The 23,370-nt window shown below is 41.2% G+C and overlaps 2 protein-coding genes across 2 annotated transcripts in view; one reads left to right on the plus strand and one right to left on the minus strand.

Moving 5' to 3' along the window:
* MCPH1 (microcephalin 1) overlaps window positions 1–23,370 on the plus strand; it is a 1,506,891-nt gene that overhangs the window by 993,282 nt on the left and 490,239 nt on the right. The gene's annotated exons all lie outside the window — the stretch shown is intronic.
* Window positions 1–23,370, minus strand: part of ANGPT2 (angiopoietin 2) — a 177,655-nt gene that overhangs the window by 55,033 nt on the left and 99,252 nt on the right. Inside the window, exon 3 of the mRNA XM_086926416.1 lies at window positions 12,301–12,422. Coding sequence (XP_086782542.1) covers window positions 12,301–12,422 — 122 coding nt within the window. The remainder of the gene's footprint in view (window positions 1–12,300; window positions 12,423–23,370) is intronic.

A 23,370-nucleotide genomic window follows, 5' to 3' on the forward strand; every position in this document is an offset into this window, starting at 1 on the left:
AACATGCAGTATAGATAACATTCATAGGATGGTGTTATAAATGGAAAAATCTACAGTGGGTCTAAGGGCTTGAATCAAAGAGGAGACAGAGATACTAGTGTTGGATTTTGACCATCAGCGTATACGTTTCTTTAAAAACAAGCATTTGCAATGCAATAGGTCTCGCATTTACGCAAGTTTAAGCTATTGGTATTGTAAATGACAATGCTTTTTGTTTACATTGTAAAAACAAAACCTAAATAAAAGGCATTGTCATTTGGAATGCCAATAGTTCAAACTCGTGTAAATGCGAGACCTATTGGATTGCAAATGCTTGTTTAATTGAGCTGTATACTTGAGGGTACAGGTAAGCAGTCAAATGCCATGTGTGTGGCCATTAAGTAATGTTATACAGAGGTCCTAACAGAGTTTTGGTCTCATAGTCTGTGCGGCCTGCTCTCTTGATAGAGCTTTGCTACAGGAGTGCAGAAACCAGTCAGATACAGAATCTCTATGATACGTGTTTCAATAAGTGACAAAAAACCAGCCAAAGGTAGCCTTACCATCTAGGACTACAGCATGGTGGGATACCCAACAGTACAAGACAGAGTTTCTGATGCCTGTAAGTTGGAGGCATTATGAGATAGTTAGCCCAATATCTGGCCATTGTCCTTTGAGACTTGCTTTGCATGCACAAGGATTTCCTCTGTTTTAGCCCCGTTGATTATGAGACTAAGGCCCAGATTCATCAAACAAAAACCGCTCGCAAAGGGGCAGATTCTCAGAATCTGCCCCTTTGCGAGCATTATTTTGGAAATGGGATGCATCATCCCAAATGCAAAAATCGCAATCGTAGAAATCGCTAAATTGCGATTAATTGCAATTAAGGAATCTCAAATTGAGATTCCTTAAATGCAATGCATGAAAGTTTTTAAAATAGTGAAATCGCTAATAGGGCACGCAAATTACCTTGAAGTACAACTTCATGGTAATTTGCAAAAACTTTGAAAAATGCACTAAAGTGCATTTTTCAAAGATTCATGTTACGCACACACATGCCCTAAGGACATGTATGTGCGCAACATATGTGCACATAACAATTTCAGGGATGCAACAGGGTGTCCTTTGGACACCCCTGCACCCTTGAAATCGCAATCTTAATTTGCGAATCGCTAATTGCCAATCGCAAATTGAGATTGTCCTCCCATTCATTCCTATGGGCCTCTAGGCTCATAGGATTGAATGGGGAGGTATTCCTTAATTGCAACTCGCAATTAAGGAATTCTAAGAATTCGCTATTTTTTAAGTGATTTCTTGATGCATTCCATTTTGCAATTCCTTAATAGCGAACCGGTATTCTTCGCTATTAAGGAATCGCAAATTGGGTTGTTGATGCATCTTGGGGTAAATCCAGTCTTTCACCTTATTTCTATCTGAAAAAGCCTGTTAGTGGCTTGGCTCTTTATGCATATATTTCCAGACAGAATTCTGAACTGAAGAGTTTTCGTTGAGGGTTCTTACTGATATTAAATACAGCTTATACAAGCCAAAAAGCTTGGTACCACACAGACCACACATAGTATAATTGCCATCTATTCCATGCCCAACAGGAATAAACTTTGCAATGTTCCAACCTTCCACAGGAATTTTCCTGATGATCTAGCATGATAATGTAGCCACTAATTTAGTTAATAGTGGGTCATAGTGCCAAAATCTGATCATAATTATAGGGGCCTAATGGTTGATTTGCTTATGTTGATGATGGTTTGTGGGCTTTCTGAAACATTAAGTATTGTGTACTCTGCTAGGTGCCCGATACAAATTCAAATATGACAATAATGTAGGAAAGTGTTGCAATGTAAGAGAGCTGGGTGAGGGTGTGAAATCTGAATGCAGTTCATGGGCACTTGCAGGTGGCCAGGAAATGTAGGATCACTAAGCATAATGAGCAGGTATACGTTTATCTGCAGATTGAGGAAGAGAATGTGTCATTGACCCTTTTGCATAAGTCAAGAATTTTTATTAGAGACCTGCTATAAAGCAACAGCTGGATGTGGCAGTGGCTTGGGGAAGCATGTGGCAAAGTTGATGATCTGAAAGTGGAAAAAATACTGCAAGAGGCTGGAGGAGGCTTTTGCTATATTTCCATGTTTGCTTTTGACCAGGGCATTGAGTAGGGTCTTAGCCAAATAAAAAGGAAGTCTGAACAGATATGGCAGTGGTTGATCCAGCAAATAGGGATTTTGAACCTCAGCACTCTAGGCCCTCACCTCCCATTGCATACGGCTCATCAGCTTCAGGATTTACTTGCCATAAATGTGTGATTTTGAATTTGGCTTCACAATTGAACTTATGCAGCCACCTGCTAGATTAACCTCCTTTACTGATTATCCAAATTTGGGGCCAATTTAGAGTTTGGAGGGTCACTCCGTCACACATGTGACGGATAACCTGTCCGCTGTACTATGAGTCCAATATATCTTATGGCACTTGTAATAGGGCGGACTGCATATCTGTCACGTTTGTGACAGAGTAACCCAGCCATCAAACTCTAAATCAGGCCCTATGTCACATTTTTTGCACTCTGACATAGCAGCCAAATGGCCAATTTATTCAATGTCTGAAAACAGAACTTTGCAGTTTATGTACAGTGTTACTATTAAATGTATTTAAGTGATGGAGTCTCTTAGTGCTTCAGTTTTCATTTCTCTTTCCTTAGAACACTTTGCATATGTCAGTAAAACGCCTACCTCTCAGCAATAACCTAAAGAGGTGTTTATCGACCTAGATGACATCCTAGGGCTATTCAACCCTTTACACATCTGTATTAAATGGTATTTAAATTTTTTCGTACAATTTAGCACAAATCACTCCGATTACCTTAGCCTGTTTCTCTATTGCTTTCGTAGTCCTGTCATGTTTTGCATAGTGTAACACACTCCTTGCAAAGTGCTTAATTTGTGTTCTTTTGAAAGTGCTTGCAGTGTGTGGCAAGCATATGCCTTGCTTCCTCTTTTGTAGGTAACTGCATCTGCCTTTCTCCAGCTCATCTATTTGATTGTTTTTATTCTTTTTGTCTTTTATTTCGTGACAGCCTCGCCTTCATGACTCAATTATAAATAATATCTCGGCCTACCTATCCACCCAATTACTGTCATTTTTAAGTTATCTATTTTATGAAATGTGTCCTTCTTGGATTTAACTTTTGAATAACTAGAAACAATTGCATAACAATTGGACATGTTTGTCACAAAACTAACATTTTGCAAATAGCATTACTTTATAAGCATGTACTGTGCTCCTGTAAAAATTGTCGTTCCTTAAGAATGAAAGACTGCATAGTCCTGCGTTTACCTACTAGACAGGAGAGGAGTATATGCAGAGAAATCTAATGACTTAGTATAGGTTTTAAGGTAGGATTTCAAAATTACCATACCACATTATGTAGCTATTAAGACGTGTTATCAATTAAATATTTTCTTATGGCATTGTTTGTGGGTTGTAAACTGAAAACAATAAATTACCAATTGTTTCAAAAGTAACAAAGTCTTAAAAGAAAGAGAATATTCAGATTACTGGATTTTATTCAGTTGTTTTGTATGTTATTCGTTTATCATAAAGGAATATAGTTGCTACATTACAAGGATACAGAGATTATATGAGGTGCATTGTACTTATACAAATGTTTCCAAAGGATATGTAATTTGCAATAGTTAAGAATTTACAGTTCAACTGTTGAGTATGAAATGTTCAGTTATTGTTCAAGACGGATGCTGGAAACACTTCACAGGTGCGGGAGCCATACACTTCAAGAACAAGGTATGCTTTGTAAGTTTTTCTAGATTCGAAAAGAGATGGGGACATACCTAGATGCAAAAACAGGTAAGACATTTCTAATTATATGTTTGTGAGTCCTTTCTTTTTTGACTCTCTTGATTTCCAGTTACATAGTGTGTTGGCATGATGATCTTCCGTGTTGATACAAAAGTTGGACCTATTTCAGGTAGATTGCATTTAAATTCAAATTTAGAGGAAAAACGAAACCAAGCAAATGAATAACAAAATTAGAACGTATGTATTTACTGAAGGAAGAAAAAGCATGGTTTTGTTGCCAGTCCTGATTTGTGTACTGTTAAATGGTAAGTGGGGTTATGAGTTCCAAGTATGTGTGTGGTGGATGTTGTGGAACTGGGATTAAGTGCAGCCATTAAAGACACTAACAAAAGTCATCCAATTTGGAATACTTTACTCTTGACATTCTCCATTACAGATGAGACTACCCATGCACGCCATAGGATCTGCTTGATTGCATGTCTAAGAATGCTGCCTATGTTCAGCCCTTAGTTGTCTGCATGAAAAACATGATCCTTTCATTGTCTTCCAAAATAGAGTGATCTAAAAGTATCTCTAATGGACTGCAATTTAAAAGGGACGCAGCTTCAGTTTACACCAATACAAAGCTTTGTACATTAATGTGTTCTCAGCGTGCCATGTATACATTAAGGTTGACCTTGCAGACAGTTTACTATAACTACACATTAGCCAGGCTGGAGAATAGTAGTCTCTATGTTAGCGCTGGATTTCTGCCATCCCAGCCTCTTTCTTTACTTTGGTCAAGAATGCCACTGATGTGTTAAGTATGTAGGGAAGAAAAACAGCACAAGTTCCCAAATACATACAAAAAACAACTAAAATTAGCTAGAGCTGTAAAAAATAACCTTAGGCATTACTGTAAGTCCTATGCAGTAGCACTGAGGCTCAAATTACACTTTGAGAAGGTGGTGCATGATGTCCCAAAACTGTTTAATGTACGTTTATTGGATAAATTGATATTAGAGGGCATCATTTATGTCATTTAATGGATGTTTTCATCCATTCGACAAACCTGTCAACATATGGCAGTCACCTGTTGTTACCTTGCTCTTTTGTGCATTAATGACAATGCTGTAAGCTCACTCCATTTATTAGAATACAGGTGGTTTTAACAAGTCTTCAGTGGTGCAGATTACTATGTTTCTAATTCTAATGCATTTCTTGCTCCTTGAAAATTGGTGTATTTTGCATTTAGATAAAAGAAACGTATTTCAATATGCTACAGAGGCGTATTTCAATATGCTACTCATTCAGTACCGCTTCAATATCTCCTTGGATGGATTTGCACTATTCCATACTGGTGCATTGCTGCTTCACTGAGAACCGGGTCACTGTCAGAAGTATATGCAGAAACCCTTTGGGCTTCGTAAGAAAGACAGAGTAGCAGGATGTTTAATAAATTGATGTGAAAGTATGCTCTTGGAGAACGGATGTAATATTATTAGTAAGCTCTGAGTCATACATCGAGCCATTTTAATACATACATCAGAATACTGGACAATGAATGCATTGGACCAATCTTTACATCTCTCTTCTCGAAGTCACGACATTTCAACTTTTATTGGGGAAGTGGTAAAGAAGAAAAATGCTTTGTATGAACAGCATCTGGTAAACTGTATGCTGCCTAATTAAAAGAAACTTCCCTTTCATATAGGGAAAAATACTGCATATCTTATCATTATGTCCTCAATAAATAAAACTACTCTAAAACATTTTCGAGGTCCGAGGTGTAATGTTAATACATTGTACTATATTTATACTTTAGCTCACACTTTGCATAGATTTCCCACCAGAACCTTTTTATAACTGATTACCATAGTCAGTTCAGTGTTGTACCAGGGTCTAGCAGAAAGGCTGTGCAGATAACGAGAGACAGTGATGCTGTGGAAATGCTTTTTATCCTACTCCAGCGGAAGAACCTCTGAACTTTGGAACATTTATTGTTTCATGCAAGCAGATGGTATTTCCTCTATTGATCATTAGGGAAAACATAGTTACTGCTCTTAAGCCCCCTCCATTAAGAATATTTGTGTAGTTTAGTTGACAGAGCAGAATTTCATGTGGAAACGGAAATTGAATATCCGAAAGCGTGTTTACATAGTGCTCATATCAAACAATTACTTTTAGAGATGAAAAACATCACGTTCAGAGGAGTGCAGACAAGGACTTGGGAGTTAGAAAATATGATTCATTTTTCAGTATGAAAAGTGTACCAAACTAAGTCTTACGTTATATTTCTATACACACTTAGCTTTGTTTGTTTTACCATACCAGTGTCCGAATTTAGCATTAAAGTACATCTCTCTGAGTGCACAACAATGGTGATTTTATTTTTTACACCAATATTATCACATTCATTTCATCGTCTTCAATGCTGGAATAACCAGACCACCCCGTCATTGTTTATCTTTGAATTTTTCATTGATTGTTTAAACCATTTCACTGTCCATAGTTCCCGGATATTACTGGAGGATACTTTGACACCCGCTAATAAGGGAGCCCAGGAGGAGATATCAGACGATGCTGAAGTCAGATAAGAACATCTTCCCAGAATAGCTGTTTAGAACAGCACTGGTGACGTTTGAGTTTTTGAAGAGAGACAGTTCTCAACTTGTGGTCATGTTAAAAAGGCTGTTTGCCTTCCTCCCCCACCTATATGGTAGTAATGTTTAAAGATTTCTTTGAACCCTGCACCACCTTCGGTTCTGTCAAGAACTCCTGCCTACATGATGCATTTGTGCACATCAGATTGTACACTTTGAGTTCATTGCACACCTGGTCGGATGCTGCCTTTTCATAAATGCGAACTGCTTATGTTGAGTTACATAGGGCACATTGCTTTGGGCGAGCTAGATGGTGTGCTCTAGATCTGCTAGAGCTTGAGAGTGTTGTTCCACCCTTAAAATGTCATATGAAAGAGAAAAACAGCATATGAGTAGAGACACGGGTGTCATCATCAAATTGCCAACTAAAAGGTCATGGTCACATACAATTTTATTATAGAAACTTGACACAAGTCAAATCACAGGGCACGGAGTACAAAACCCTGATTTAATTTTGTAGTTTGTCATGATAAGTACAGATACCAAGCACCTCTTTTTCAGCTGCATAGCTGTACTTGGAGAAACAATGGGTAAGGGCAACTGCATCTTACGTTTCATCAGCATCCTTATTCAGGCATTTTCGTGTTTGCAGCAATTTCATTCCACTGGTAATATTAACATGCAAAGTGATCTTGTGAAGAGTTCTTTAAATTAGTAAATCAAATTAATAATAATAATTTTCCGAATGTTTATTACCATTTATTTTCTATACTTCAACAGTTTCCGGCATAATATTGGCAATCATTGACATTTGCAATAAGGTTTGGAATACTTTGAGTGCCTTTGTGTGGTTTACAGTTTTGCAATATAGCGGTGTGCTAGTGTATTTTACATAAAGTATGTGGTCGTTGAACTTCTGTTATCCCCTGTTGGACTTGGCCCTTCTGGCAGGTTCACCCCTAAACTTTTTGCTTTTAATTGTGACCCGGTGTTAGTGATTTTTGGCTTCTGCGCACTTTCACTGTGTCCCAGTGTAAAGTGCGTGCGCACTCTGAGTGCGTGTAGTGAGGTTGGCCTGCCCTCCCATAGGAATGCATGGGGAATGTATGTGTCCCTGGTAGTTCCTGATGCACGGGGAGTGCAGGGGCGAGTTTGGTATGTGCGGACTCGTGAGATTGAATGCTGCGCGATGATGTGTACAGCGTTAATGTGTCTACTGTGAAAGTGCCACTTCTAGAAGTTGTCATGTCTGTGTAATAAAGGCGCAGTGACTGTCTGGCTTGTGATTGGCTGGAGCTTGCTGGTGAGCCTGGCTCCAGGAGTCAGATGGGTCTGCCCCGGTGGTGAATAGGGAGATTGACAGCCAGATGGGTGGGAGGAGTGCACCTGGGACCTGAATAGGGCTGGGCTTTCCCCACACAATGCTGGCTCCTTCCCCTGCGGTGCGACTGATGACCCTAGCCTGGCCAGTGAATGGTGAGAGGGGCTGAGCACAATGGAGTGCTCCAAAACCAGCTGCGACTGGTTTTCCCCCACCCTACAGACACAGACAAAGGGTTTCTGTGTATAAAAAGGGGCTGTGAACCCCCTACCAAAATGTTCTCTTCCTGATCCTACCTTGAGGGGGGCCTGCTGCTGCTGGGTGCCAGGAGGACCGCCTCTGGGGACTGCCTCCCTGCCTGGAGGGCCCTGTGAGCTGGCCCCTGGGCCCAGCCTTTGCCCCCCCACCTCCTACAAGAAACTTTCCTGGACTTTGGGGATTCCTGCCTGCCAGCCCTGGGGAGCGCTGGCCTCCCCCTTCTAAAAACAGCGCATTGGCGCTGCTGGAGCCGTGATCCCTACCTTGAGGGATTCCCCGGCTTGGGGCTCCCCCCTTTTGCTTTAATTCAGAGCGGGTGCCCACCCCACGTTGTGCCATTTTTTCACGGCTGGCCACGCCGCATATTTGCCGATTTTTAGTGCCTCCTAGCGGGTGCTCACCCCGCTGTCCCTTCCTACCCTCGAGTGTGCCTACCCCTCGTTTTTGCCCCGAGGGAAAACCGTCGCAGCCCGGGCAGCCGCACAGGAAGTCAGGCAGCCTTGCTGCCGATGTGGGCGGACCGCAAACAGAACCGGAAGCCGGCGGGAGTCCACCCCGCGCTCCGGTGAGAAGAGGAGAGGTGAGCTGTGGAAGAGTCCAGGCAGGAGCCTACCCCGCACTGGACTTCACCTAGAAGTGTGGCGGCGGGGGTGGAAGAGGCCGGGAGCCCACCCCGCCTCCTCAGGAATCTGCCAAGAACCCGCCCGAGCACCAAGACACCGCAGAACCACCACAGAAAGGAGCCGGGAAGCCCAGCGGAGACGGGCCTCCCAACAGCCGGTGAGTGCGGGCGTCTCGGCGGGTCTCTCCTCTGCACGGGGGCATTTTTGATTCAGAGCCCTGAGGGCTTCACCCGGGCATTGTGGTATTTGGAGTCCACTGAGCGGGACTCCAACGTCTGGGGGCATTCATTGTTTTCAGAGCCCATGAGGCTCTTCCAATGTAGTGGGGCATTTTCGTATTCAGAGCCCCGTGGCTCCAACGCATGGCAGCCTTTTAGTCGAGACCACAAGAGGCTCTTGGGGGCATTGTTGTTGCGAGCCCAAGAGGCTCTCGGCCCCAGTTGTTTATTCACAGCCCACAAGGCTTTTGAGGGCGCAGTTGTTTTAGTCCTAGAGCATGCCACGCTCCCCTGTATTCCTGGGCACTGTGGGTTATTTGGAAGCCCAGAGGAGGCTCAGAAGGCACGCTGGTGCCCATACGCAATCCCACAGCTGCCCAGCATTTAGTGGGCAGCTGCTACGTTTAGGCCCTTATAATTCTTCTTTTGCTGCCTGTGCAGCCTGCCCTGACTTTGCTGGACACAGGGCGTTTCAGCCACTGAGAAGCCAGGTTGGCCTGGGGGACAGTTCATGTGTTGTGCCCTTGCGTGGGGTACATGGTTATGCCATATGTGATCTTTTGCGCAAATGTGATTACCTGCCTAATGTGATTGCTATATCATATGCAATGCTTTTATGCCTATACCCCTAAATGTATTTTTATGCTTAGGAGGGTGTTTTCCTAATATAGGTGATGCTAGTGAGTTTATGGTTCCCTGCATGATATTTGCCTAAGGTGTTTAGGATTGCGTAGGTGGTACTCACCTTTTACCAGTGGTTACTGGTTGTGTGCTACATTTGCTATTTGGTGCTACAGTTATTATATGTTCTATGTGCTAAGCGTTATTCCTGCAAAGTGCTAGTTCACCAAGTGCTTATTCCTGACAGTGGTCCATGCGGCCCTGTCCTGTGTATAATCCCCTGTAAATTCTGCCCGTGCCAGTGGCACAGTGTAAATTGTGTGTTTATTATCTAATGTGTTTGGTATAATACAAAGGCTATTTTTATATATAACCTTGTGTGGAGTTTCCTTTGTGGTGGGCCTTGGGTGTTGTTGCTGGGTGCGCACACAAACGCTTTGCACATCGCCTCTGAGATAAACCTCACTGTTTGTGCCATGCTACCAAGAGGGTGAGTAGGGGTTATCTTGGCGGGTGACTTCCTTGCCCTGACGTAAAATGGTGGTTTCTGCCTGGCTTTGGCGCAAGCCTTAGCCAACCAGAAATCGCCATTTCTAACATCCCCGTAAAAACACAGAATAGTGATGGGGTTTTCAACCTTTGTTCCTCGTTGATTTCAGTCACCTAATTTCAATCATCAGATATTGTTTGCTTTCCTTGTCTATTAGCTAATATTGGCACATGTTGCATCCTTTTGCGCTCTTCATGGCTAGATATAGCTCTTGCAGTGAGGGGAAGCTTCTTTAGATTCTATACTTAGTTTCTTCTTCACTTTACACTTTCTTTAGCCTCCCAGCCGTATTGCCTTTCATTCTCCTGTTTCTAGGCATACGCCTACTTGAAACATGATCACAAGATTCTATGTTAATTGGAGTGTAATGGTTTAAGGGAAATTGAAATTGATTACATTTTAGACCTCCCATCTTGCACATGCCTTAAGAGTATTCTCTGCCTGGGACACTTTGGAGCTTAATTTGACAAAGAACTGCGTTTGACCCAAGGATGCAAGATGTCGACTCAAGTGCTTCAAAAGACTTGGGCGCAATTTAGAATCTGTTAAAAGCTTTTGGAAGGCACAGCTCATCATGTGATACATAGGACACAATGGATCCACTTTTTGCACGTGACGTTTCTCGTACACTTATTATTCTTAGGTGATTGCTTCTATCCTTAACAAAGATTCAATTTTTAAGCAAAACTCTAAAAATGTCTATTGTTGAAACTGTCATTACAAGGAAATATAAATATTTCGTTTATAATCTAGGCAATGCTTAGCACTCTGCAAAGCTGTACTTGGAGAAACAATGGGTAGTAAAACCATAGGATGTCAAGAGTCACTAGTAATAAATGTAACAATATTAATGGTAATCTTGTTAGCTTTATTTAGCAGGTTACTTCCTTTGGTAGTGTGCAGTATTTGGCTGTCTCCAGACCAATTGCGAAGTTGCTTTGTGCAAGAGAGGAAATCAATATTCTGACGAGGGGTGCAAGTGCTTTTTGTGAGTATCATTACATGATTGTAGAAGATGGCCAGCATGTCAGTAGTGTCTGAAGTGGAAATCATCTGGAAGTTGGTCCATATGAGTATGTTTCGTTGTATGATAGGATGAACAATGGTAGCTTGCTTTGTGATTACAACGTCAGATCTGATCTTGTCTATGTTTTCAGTGGAAAATTACTTGGTGGTGTTGCGCTTGTCAGTTAAATGGAGTAGTGGTGGGTCAATGACGGATCGTTTTCAACAGAGTACTGCTTTTGATAAAGGCTCCTTTACTTGTTTTGTCGTAGGCCACTTTCATGTGTTTATAGGAGGTTGTTTTGCTATGGTGATGAGGTGCCTGTGTATGAAGCAGAATATTTTAAATTTTGTGAGTTCATCATGCAGACAACTTACTTTCAATAAATTCTTTTGTATGGCAATGTAAAGATGGTTTATTTTTAATGGAGCAAACGCAAGGAGATGATGGACAGAGAGCTGAAATTTTTCAGATACTCACCCCCAATCACAGATCTGGGTTGAATCCATCATCGTTCTTTAGTTCACATGGCCACCCCAGTTCAGACCCAGCCATAAGCAAAACAGTCTTGATCCTGTTCCTCATGGGAGCAGTCCAGCCCGAACTGCCAAGCCAGGTCTTCCCTGGACCGGAAACAAGCATCCTGGGACCGGTTCTGGAGTAACACCCCTCATCAGCCAGGCTAGCTTGAATCCAGTGGCAAAGTGAGCAAGGAACCCACTTCTGGGCATACCCTGCCAACCTAGGGCAAACACAACAAATACAAGGAGGTGAGTGTCTGAAAAGTTTCAGCGCTCTGTTCATCATCTCCTTGTGTTTGTTATGTTTAATGGAGCACATTCACTTAATGGTTATTCAGTTGTTGCTCACCTTATGATTTCTTGTAGCCTTTTCTAGATGGCATGTTTCCCTCGCATACGAAAGTGACTTACAAACCCCAAAGTGTTAAAACCACCATGCCTCAGATTCATAGCTGTATCCATCCCAAGCAGTGCTGAGACGTTACCTGTGTGCATATGAATCTGGGTGATATATGTATTATTTAATTACTTCTTCTAGTAATATATGACCTGAAGCAGTCAAGAATTGTTTCGACCTCTGAGCTATAAAAGTCTGACATAGTCTTTCTGACAGAGTAGAGAAGTGAACTCAAGGTTCTTGACTTGGTGGGGGAAAGAAAGGGAGGTTAGGATTCCCATCTTCTCCTTCCTTTGTACAGTAATCAGTAAATATGTGCACAAGGTTTCTCTTATGGTCATCCGTTCGTACATAGTTGTTCATAAATATTACGTTAAGAACTAAAGTTACCTGTTCTTGTCTTGCAGCTGTGAGATGTCATTTGTCTGATCTGATAGTTGCTTTTCTAATTTGTTTGTGGATAGAGAATGTTCAAGAAGCTGAAGCTCAAGTCTCGTCGTTTGATTATGCACCTAAATAATGTTAGGAAAAGGACAAACACAAAAATATGTATCAGATAAAATACTTCACTGATCAAAGTAACAGTAGAGTTGCATTAGCTGAGGGAACCAAGTGAAAATGAACAGTGTGCTATTTAAGTGGAAATAATGGTCACAGTATTGAATGCTTAAAGGGACTTTTTTCTCCAATACGTTAAAGTGATTGTACAACTTCTTACGTTGTGTAACAACGCACAATTTTTCTGGGAAGAAATGGCAAGCTCCCAGATTGAACATGGTTAACATAGTGCACCATTTTTCACTAATAAGCGCTGATGTTAGAAATTTCCTGCAATGACTACGATCTTACTAATAACATTGATGTAAACAGTATGGATAACGAAGTAATCTTATTGAAATAGCCTGTTATTTGAGCAGAATGTATGCTTTATACATAGTTTTCTAAAAATAGTTGGCCATCTTATTGTCTTTTTTTGTTCTGTTTTCAAGTTGACTGTTTCTAGCGTACTGATATTGTGCCAGTATACTGGATGTGAGGGTAATCCAGTGGGTAGAGCTCATGGTTTGGATCTCCGAGTTTTTAAAACGATGGTTCCTCTTACAGCATCTACATGATCTTTGATCTATCACACTGAGTTTCAGCTGTACGTATTTCCCCTGTGAGAAGTAAAATTGTGTAACTGCGTTTAATGTATCTTCTTCATGTTGTTAATGATTGTCGCAGGTCAGGATTCAATTGCATACCAAGGACTCTGTTGAGCTTTTTCTTTCAGATTGTATGACTGTCTTCTGATATAAAACTGTTTCCTATAAATACCTGAGAATGCAGATCATCATGGTTCTAAAACCATGGTCCGCTAACGCAGCACAAATAAGCTGCCTTACGTATGCAAAGGTTGGCCAGATGAATAACTGATAGCACTGACGAGTCTTCGAATTGGCTCTGCCTCATTAGTATAGTCTCAAAAGTAGTCTGCATTCCTGGATGTATGTTTGGGATGCGTATTACACACGGTGTTTATTTATTTGAATGTATATAGTGCTTCTAGCACACACGCAGACTGCACACAATTCAAACTGGATCTTAAATATGTTGTCAGACATACACAAGGCATCAACTTCATAGAAGGGTTATTAATCTCTCCAAGAAATCCAAGTTCAAAATATGATTCCGATCAGGCGTAATTTAAACACAGACTAAGGTAGTGCCTCACAAAACTGTCAGGCCATTCCAGAGTTTTTAACCCAAGAAGCTAAAAGATCTGAAAGAGGGAAGTGAGCATGGAGCCACTGACATACCAACAGACCCTGGGTGGTTGAATGTCTGGTACGTTGATGAGGTTGGAGGAAATCACATGAATTAGAGAAAAACCTTTCACACATTTGAGAAAATAGTACACAGAAAATTACATTGAAAATGAAACACATTTGATAACCAACATTGACAGTCTAAATAAAGTGTAGCAAGACATTAACAGACGAGTGAAGAATCGATTGTAGTGGAAGTAAAGCATGCAATGGATGATCTACATAAAGAGAACAACTATAATGCAAACGTGACCGGACATGACTGTGCATTGTGCGTTTGACGGCATGAAAATGTAACAAGGACAGAATTGTCTTAATATCCTACAGTTGACAATCTCACGTTTGGGAAGCCATTGTGATTTGTTTCTGGAAACTAAGATGATTTAAAGGTTGTACCACGGTTAAGAGCAGAATCAGTAGGCGCAATGGATGAAATTGCAAATACCTAAGCAGATTTTCCTTGGTTGTCTCAATATTTTCATGATCTCATTTTTGATTTAAAGTCCCCAAATTATGTTGAAGTGATCAAAGGTGCAAGGAATTGCTTTGAAAGTAACACAATTGTGGATTTCATTGGGTGATTTACCTACTGTGCATATGATGTCGTCTTTCAAGAATGCACATCACACCTGCTATAATGTTGCTGACAATATATGCTACAGTCCTTCTGTCCTTGTTTTTTTAATTTTTTGCAGATTTATATAGCGCAAACTCGACCCAAAGGTATTGGAGCGCTTTACGTGAGCACTAGTTACGTTACAAAAGGACACATTCATTTAAAAAAAAAATTTGGTAGGCACGGGGAGATTAAGTGATTTGCCCAGAATCACAGGATGTGGACGCGACCCTGAGGTTCGAACCTTGGTTTCCCAGATCCATAGTCTGCAGTCTAGCCGTCAGACCACATCCTCTCCCATCCTTGTTAATAACATCACAAGGTTAGAGGGCCATAAATAAAGTCATTCATCTTAATATCAGGTAGTAATGCAGAGACTTCTGGAGTAGTGATTCAGTTTTACATTTTTTCTTTTTTCTTTTTTTTTTTTTTTTTCTTTTTTTTCAGCTTTAGGTGGCAAATTTCGCAGCCAAATAAAGCAAAATTTGTGGCCAAAATATTTGCAGTATTTTTGCGGTGGGCAAAATATGTGCCTGCCACAATAATACTGCAGACTTTTGCTTTCAAATGGCCTGCAGGGTCCTCAGGGGGCACACAAAGGTGTGAGGCGGCCTGAAGGCTATTTGCTCAGGAGGGGGTGAGGTGTATTTCAAAGACAGGCAACAGAGGAATGTATCGCCTCTGCAGCCTGCCTGTTGCTCACCCTCCCTTTAAAGGCTCAGTGGCAGCACAGAGCCAGTAAAGAGAGGGTGAACAGCAGTTATTTTATTTTTGTACATATTTTGCAGGCACTTTTGTAAAAATTGCGGCATTTTTACAAAAGTGCTGATTTCGTGATTTTTTTGCAAATTGTGAAGACCTGGGGATATGTTTAGTAAGATCCAGTACTTAATCAGGTATCAAGTCTGGTTGAGGATACATTGAGCTTTGCAAGGCCAAAGCAAAAGATGTGGAATAGATCAAAAGGGTACTTTTTTTTTTTAAGTTCTTGAAAGTTAGCAAGCACAACCAGACATTGGTGAAATCAGACTGTTTGATGAGAAGAACATGACCCCACCGCCACCTGGCCTAAGGAAATGCATCTGCCCCCATACACTTACACAAAGATAAAGAAACCAGGTCTGATCATGACCTCTACCTGTTCACTATCCTCAGGTTAACCAAGTGACCAAACTGCTGTGATCACCATGAGAGTCCTATGCAAGATGTTCCCTCACCAGGGACTCCCCAAAGGGTCTCGGCCTCAAAGGCTCTCGTCTGGTCACTTTCGCCACATTCTCCATCTATGACTGCACTGCATCATGCCTTCTACAACATGATTACATCATACTTGCAATCCACTCCCGCAACAGACCTATCTTCCCAAGCCAGCACAACAACCAAGACTCTCAACCATTTATAACAGAGTTGATGTTTACCTGTCCACCCAGAATTCTTAAAGGCTTGGAAAGCACTATATAAGTGTCAAAGAAGTACAATTGACAATACTGTTTATTTTAGCTTTTGTGTGATGAAAAGAATACATCAGTCTTCACTAGCAAACACACACAGCATGCAGAGCAGCAAAGCAGGTTTCTCTAAAATAAAAAGAACTGATTACAGCACAAAGGGCAGCAAGTGTACGGCTTCTTTACAGAAGGGGACCAGATGCAGCATGTGCAGCAGCCGTGAAGTTTTCTTCACATGCAGAGAGCATTTACAGCAAACAGTGAACAGCAATGCAGACATCCCTAATGAACTATCTACAGCATGGGCAGAGGTAGGTAGTGTATGTTTCCCTGGAACACATACACACACAAAACCCAAAATAATTAACCCAGTGCCACAGTCCTGTGTCTCATCAGAAAGTTGTTCTTTTTATTTACAAGATATACTGTAGTCATTTGGTTTTGTAGAAACACACTGCTTCTGTGTCTGAGCCCATCATAGTACCGTATATCATAAGATAAATGGGACTATATCATCCCATAGCCATTGTGATCTGCTATCAGAATTAGGACTGCATTATGTTCCCATAGTTATACTGTGTGTCATCAGAAAGCTAAACCACCACCGCGTAACAAAAATATGTGACTCTTTGAATACATTCTTGCCTGGGCTTTTAACTCGCTCTGCAGTATCTCTCCAACATGCCACATGCCTAGATCAGGTGCAGCACCCTGCACAAGCTGCCAGTAAGTTGAATAAAATGAAGACTAACATGTTAAAGAATTTTTGAATACCTTTAAAAATATACAGAGGACTAAAAGATCTGAGTTAGCAGAGTAAAGTTTCAGATCAAGTAGGACCCCTGCATTAAGAAGAGGCACTTAAGGGGATGATTACATCTGACTGGTGCTCCTATGCCCCAAGTCTGTTAAAGGATCTTAGCTGCCCTCTCAAGTCTATCCTTTAGTAAGAGATGTTATTTCAGCTAACAGAGGCTTAAAGAAATCAACCAGCAGCGAATGAGAGACTCCATAGCCTCACTTGGCGCTGACCATGCACCACAGGTGCCAACTGCATTCAGGTATTGGTAGTGCTCCAGATGTCACAGGAGGCCTCTGGAGTAGCTTAAAAGCAATGCCAGTGAAACAATGCGTGATTGAATGGTCGAAATAACAAATAGGCAGGTTAGTAAGTGAATATACATTGAATCAATCAATTTATGTTGTTGAATTCACCTACTCAACAGTCGTTGTGCATCCATGAGATGGCATTCTTATATTCTGCAAGACATCAGATACTTTGGGGTTTTCTATAATGTCACACAATGCACTAACTGATGGTTTTCTTCGTTGTTATAATTTGAATATGTTTAAATAGTAATTCCCGCTTTTATCTTCAAAGATGAAAAGCAAAAGCTCAGCGTAAAATAATTATCTGAAGGTTTTGTCATTTTCTATCTAACAGTCAGCCAAAGGCAGGTACGCCTCATACATGTTATACAATGACAAATACATATTACCTTAATTGAGGCATATCAGACTGATAAAATAATGCTTATGGTTTGGACCACGAAGCTAAGGAGTTTGTCATGAATAATATAAATATCCAGCTGAGCCTTAATTCTTGGCTTTGCAGTGCGTAGACCATGATATAATACATTTCATTACATTTGGTGAGCTTTCTTATTTGTTTTATGTGCCACAGGAGTGAGGTTGATTTCCATTTTAATGGTGTCACCAACTCAAGCATCACCTACCAGAATGCTTCTTGTTGATATAGGATTGTAGTTGGAACATATTTGACATCAATCACTGGATGGCTTCTTCAACATAATTCTTATGACTCTGCTGAGGGAAACCAGGGATGGTCAGTACCACTGTTGTCAGCTGCCCTCAATTGTAGGTAGGCCTGCTGGTTAAGAGGGCATAGAGTAGCCTCATGCTCATGCTCAACGACTGGATGATGCAGCAACATCCCACAGACACCAGTGCATGTGTGTTTATTAATCACTCCCAGGTGCAGCCTTTCGAAGACTGGATTATCAGACTTTGCTCCATCCTGAGGCTGTACCAGGGGGATGAGCATTGCACCCCACCCTAGGTCAGAATACACGGATCGTATGGTCAACATGGTGAATGCCGATTAACTGTGGAACAATGGATGCTGACAATCATCCCAAACTAAACTCACCAAAAACTGAAATACTAACTAGTGTATCATCACACAATTACAATACCTAGCTTATTTGTTCGAAGAATTGGAGCAGCCGTATACCACTTCAACTGAAGTGACAAGTTGTGGTGTGATTATAGACTCCAACCTCTGATTAAAATTCCTAGTCAACAAAGTGACAGGAAACTCATTGTGCACAGTGAGAATCCAATCGTGAATTTATCTCTACTTAGGCCTCATTAACGTTACAGGCAACACTGGGGTTAGTGATTACAAAACTGGATTATGAAAATGACTATATGTCAGACTAACTAAAAACTCAAATGCCAAAATTCTGAGAATACAGAGCCCTGCAGCCACAGAAGTCCTCAAAGTAAACAGGATCATATTACCCCTGCCCTCAAGCGTTACTAGTTACCCATGGCCAGAAGAATATCCTTCAATGCGCTCTACATTACTTATCAAGTGATCCAAAAGTGATCCAGTGCTCTGAGCCCACTGTCTTACCATTGGTCCACCGATGGACCTTTCTCCCTGAATGAGAGGTGACAGGAGTTACATCAAACAATTTCAGTTAACCGTGTAACCCATTTGGCTACACAATAAGGAATAGGAATTGATAGCTATGGTTGAGAAGATGTATTACAAATTAACAATCAACAAGGTACACAGCTCTTACCACCATGCTATAAAAAGACAGAATAACTACTGGGAAGCCTAAACTCCTAAAGAAGTGTAGGTGGACCAGTGTCAAGCAAACAGGGAGCTCAATCACAGCAATACAAAAGAGTAACAAAAGTATCTGACGCACAGAGAAGAGTCTCAGGTTTTCTCATCTATTCGTGAGTAAGTCTAAATTACCTAAATTAGAGTCCAAGCTAAGAAGATGGTTCTGGAATGTAAAAAATCTAAAAAATCAGGAAATTCTAGGAAGGAAAAATAGAACAAAGCAGGGACATTTTAAGTAGGAAGGTGTCAGCATTGCAGAAGCTCGATCAAGAGTCTTCTTGTGTCATGGAAGTAAGTGTTAACCTAAGCCACACTCAGCAAGGGTGAGAAGGAAACACAGAGGTCTAACCCTCTCAAAGTCCAGGGAAAAGTGCAGTAACCTCAGACAGTGTAGACTCCAATCATCCACACTAAAATCGTCCAGGTAACACTCCTCTGTTCGCATCACCAAGGGTCCATTGTCTTTCTCCATTTTCACGTTGCAGACTGCAACATTCACAAAGTATCCCATATGGGAACGACATCGTCCTTTCTCACTCAGGCTAGGTGGTAACATTTCTGAATAGACCTTTCAGTTAATGTTCTGGCTGTCCATGGTCTTCTTCCCAGGCTCTGTCTTCCTATCACTCGTACAGTAATGTACCTATTCTCAAACTAACAATGCATGTGAATACCTGCAAGAAGTGTCATGTTATTAGAAAATGGAAAGCAGTATTTTATGTAGCACGGGAAACAGGCAACTTAAAGTATTAACTCAATGGTGCGCATTTAATATGTGTGTGCACATTTAAACACACATAAATGTAAAATCTCAGTACAATAGATCCATTTTACATGTGGCATACCATGTGTAATTATGGCTAAGAACTACATTTAATGAAATATACATGTACATTAGTGCACACATTATATAAACTTCTAGTTTCTAGAGGAATCACATCCTACATATGCGAAGATGGTTTCTATTCAGTCGTCTAACCAGCAAATGTTATTTTAATTAAATAAATAAATGTTATTTTATTTTATTTTAAGGCACACATTATGTAAATCAAATTAGTTTTTAGATCTCGACCTACAGAGCGCGCATGCGTCGCATAAGACAGAGACCTGTAGCCATCGCCACAGCTTTGGGGGCAAACACGTGCATGTGTTGCATTGCTTGCAATGCAACAAGTGCACATCTTGGCGATTTCCTTTCGGGAGCCCGCGGCACCATATGGTGACGCCATATGGTCGCAGGCTCCCGAAAGGTAATCGCCCATGCCCTCTCCCCCTGCTGTCACTTTCACTGCTGCGCGGTTGTACTGCTGCGCGGCCAATGCTTGTTTTGAAGTGCGAGCGGCGGCACGGAGAAATAAGACTGAAATGTCCAGTTTATGCAAAGGTGAAAGGGCACGGATGAAATCGCATGCTCTCTGTATAAGCGGGCAATGTTAAGCAAGGGTGAGAGCATTTGAAAATAGTTCCAAGAACCTAAACACTAAAGCAGACCTTTACAGCACAATATTTAAAGCTGCAGATGCCTCTGTATTTAAACGGGTGGAAGCAATTTCCAAGATAGAGATGGAAAAAGTTCAGGATTTCAGTAGTATGCCACAAACCCCATAATGAGGAAATTCGAAAATGGCAGCTAGTCAGTAAATCAAATCTTACACTATTCAATTGCCCTGCTGCCGCTAAGGGGTCGGTCCTCCGGGATGCCGTTCAGGACTTTTTCTGAATTACGGTGAAGCAGTGGTGTGGCACTGTAACAGTGTTAATTGAACTATTAAGCTTCCATCAGAATTTCTGGAGGTGGTAGCAGTGTTGGTTGACTTTCAGGAGGATATTATGAGAAGGTGTTCTGAAACTGGCGCAATAGTTAAAGGTTTTGTATACTGTAGAGTTTTTTTTCTTTTTAAAGAATGTTGTTTGTTTCCCTGATCCCAGCTCTCAAACACTCTCCAGGCTAAAGGATGTATTGGTCATAGTAACAGAAATTCTATTCTGCTGCACAAGCTTCTGTATTTTTTTCTGCCCACTTTAGAATGGCACACAACATGTTTGTTTGTGCACAGGTAGAAGAGCAGAGGCTTTTTTGAAGAAAAAATAAATATTAGAAGATGATAATTGCATCTAGTGAGTGTTGGCATGGTGCTTAATTACTGTGGTTTCCGTTCCTATTATTCGCCAGCATACCAACCGGTGAGCATACAAGCCCAAAATGTCTTCATGTTACCCAAATGTATGTGCTGTATACATTTTTCATTTTCTGTGGCGAAGCTATGTGGACACCTGTAATGAGACCCATATCTGAAAGACAAAGACTTATTTTAGTTCTCCCTAGCTTTTAAGCCTAGACAACAGCCTAAGATAAAATGTCAAGCGTCTTCCATTAAGTTTAAGTTTTTTACAAATCTAAAATCAACCTCTTTTTGTTCTCATGAAAATGAGTCTGACTTCTTAGGAACTCAGGGAGCTCCGTTGGTCATCTGGCAGCATGTATTTCAAGTATGAAGATAGCGGTTGTCCTTTTCACAATTAATGGGCAACATTTACTCCTAAATTCCTGCACTAAGAACAATTAGCCTGCTTATAAAGAAGCATTGAAGAGTACACTTTAGCTCATAAATGCAAGAGAACCAATATAAAATAAACTTTGGAATAACACCCAAAGCTTGCTTCCTTCTCATGAGAACCTGCTTTGAAGTCACTGTGAATCTTTACTTCTCAAGTTTTACTTTTCAAGATTAGTTAGTGTGCTTCCTTTAGTGGGTCCTGCGCACACTTTGCCACTACTGAAACCAAGCTTCTGGCTGATGAGCCCCTAACTATGGTGAAACCTGTCCTGGGTTGCTTGTGTTCCAGTTCAGGAGGACCTGGCTTGGCAGTTCTGGCTGGACTGTTCCGATTGGAGCAGGGGCAAGATTGATGTGCATATAGCTGGATCCAAACTGAGGCGGCATGGTGGGCCAAGTAGCAACGGATTAGGATGCTGCCCAAGTAATTACCAGTAGCTGAGATTAATTCAAGCATTCCATCCATCACTTGTTTGTGTACTTTCGTCCTTTAGATGTGTGGCACAAAGTTACAATAAAGGTTATCTTATAGGGTTTTAACATTTTAATGAATATTCTAGTCAGATTTCAAAAAAATGTTCATTAAAGTTGATGAGGACTGTTGGAGATGTGGCTTTTTGGAATCACCATTGTTCCTCTATTCACTGTTTGAGTTGACGGGAGGGGCAAAAAGAATGTTTATTTTTTTTTCTTTTTATCTTTTGTTTTCTTTTTCTTTTTTGTTTCAATATGTCATTTCCTCTTCATAGTATGTTTCCTCTTTATTTTGACTAACTCTTTCTTGTTTCAACATTATGGCATTTAAAGAGTGCATCGTTCAATGCTGTTACGACTGTATTCTATATGTGTACATCTAGTTTGACAAAGATGATCCACAATACATTAAACTTAACACAAAGAACTTAACTAGCAAAGAGTGGTTTAGATTTCTGGAACGTCAGACACCACTGTATTATCTCGAATCTGAAGGCCACCCATCCATCTTTCTTAGATAGCTCACTGTGCCACAAAATAAGCTTTTAAAAATACTGTTGTTGAACACAAAAGAGCTAAATCATCCTTTTAAAATAAAATAGATTAATCCTACATATTGAGGGTTGACATTATCGTTCTAAAAGAGACCAAAATCGGAACCCAAGAAATCTGATGTATGCATAGCCACTGGATCCACAAACCAACAATCTGATAGACATCTAGCCGCAGATTCCTTAACTTAGAATATCCCCAGGGGACAGACTGGTTCTGGGAATTTTTTGCAGCAGCATCTCTGCACGCCGGGGGGCGGCGCCACACGACCCCACCCTGACTTCATTCACGTATGTGACGTCAGCAAGGTCATATAAGTCCCTTCCGGCAATCTGACGTCAGTTTCCTTCTTTTGCACGTGCAACGCGGATCCGGAGTGAGTGGTTCTCTGGCTTGTTTTCAGGCCCCCTTTTTTGATGCTTTGCATCAGGAACAGTGTGCGATGCCTTCGGGCTTTAAAACGTGTAATTCCTGTTCGCGGCAGATGTCCGGGACGGTACTGCTTCTTATTTGTATGTGGTGTCTGGGCGAGCACCATGACTCCACATACTGCGAAGCCTGCCGACGCCTGAAGCCGAAGTCTTGGCGGGAGCGCCCTATGAAGCTTCTCTCGGCACGGCTGTCCCGGTCAGAGTCGTCTCGCCCCTCGGCCTCTTCATCAACGGCAGGTCCCTCTACTGTCCGGTTCCGCCGTCGATCGCCCTCTAGGGTCCGGGGCCGTCGTTCGTCACTTGGTAAGTTACTTTAATATAAGCCATTTTCTGTTCCAAGCTTCCAGCAAAGTTGTTCAGCTGGTTCTATAATCTGTTTCTTTTTTACTAAATGGTTATTCTCTGAAGTGTGGAAGAGCACACGCTATTCAGTATCACACAAAACAAGCATATAGGTTTTGTGTAGAAATCAACTCGAAATCGTGTCAGAGTTTTTCTTAGTGAATTTGTTTTTCAGTATTCACAGGGGCTGAAGGTAAAATATGCAACTTCGTGTAGCTTGCACCGTTTTTCGTTTAGACTCATCAGTATTAATAAGGGGCCTTTTTCAGAAGTTTGTCACATACACCCTTGTTTAATGCTAAAACATGTTCTAAGAAGATATACTTGTCAGAGGACAGTGTTATTTTTCT

This window comes from Lissotriton vulgaris, chromosome 6, assembly GCF_964263255.1.
Source record: "Lissotriton vulgaris chromosome 6, aLisVul1.2, whole genome shotgun sequence".
NCBI classification, from domain to species: domain Eukaryota; kingdom Metazoa; phylum Chordata; class Amphibia; order Caudata; family Salamandridae; genus Lissotriton; species Lissotriton vulgaris.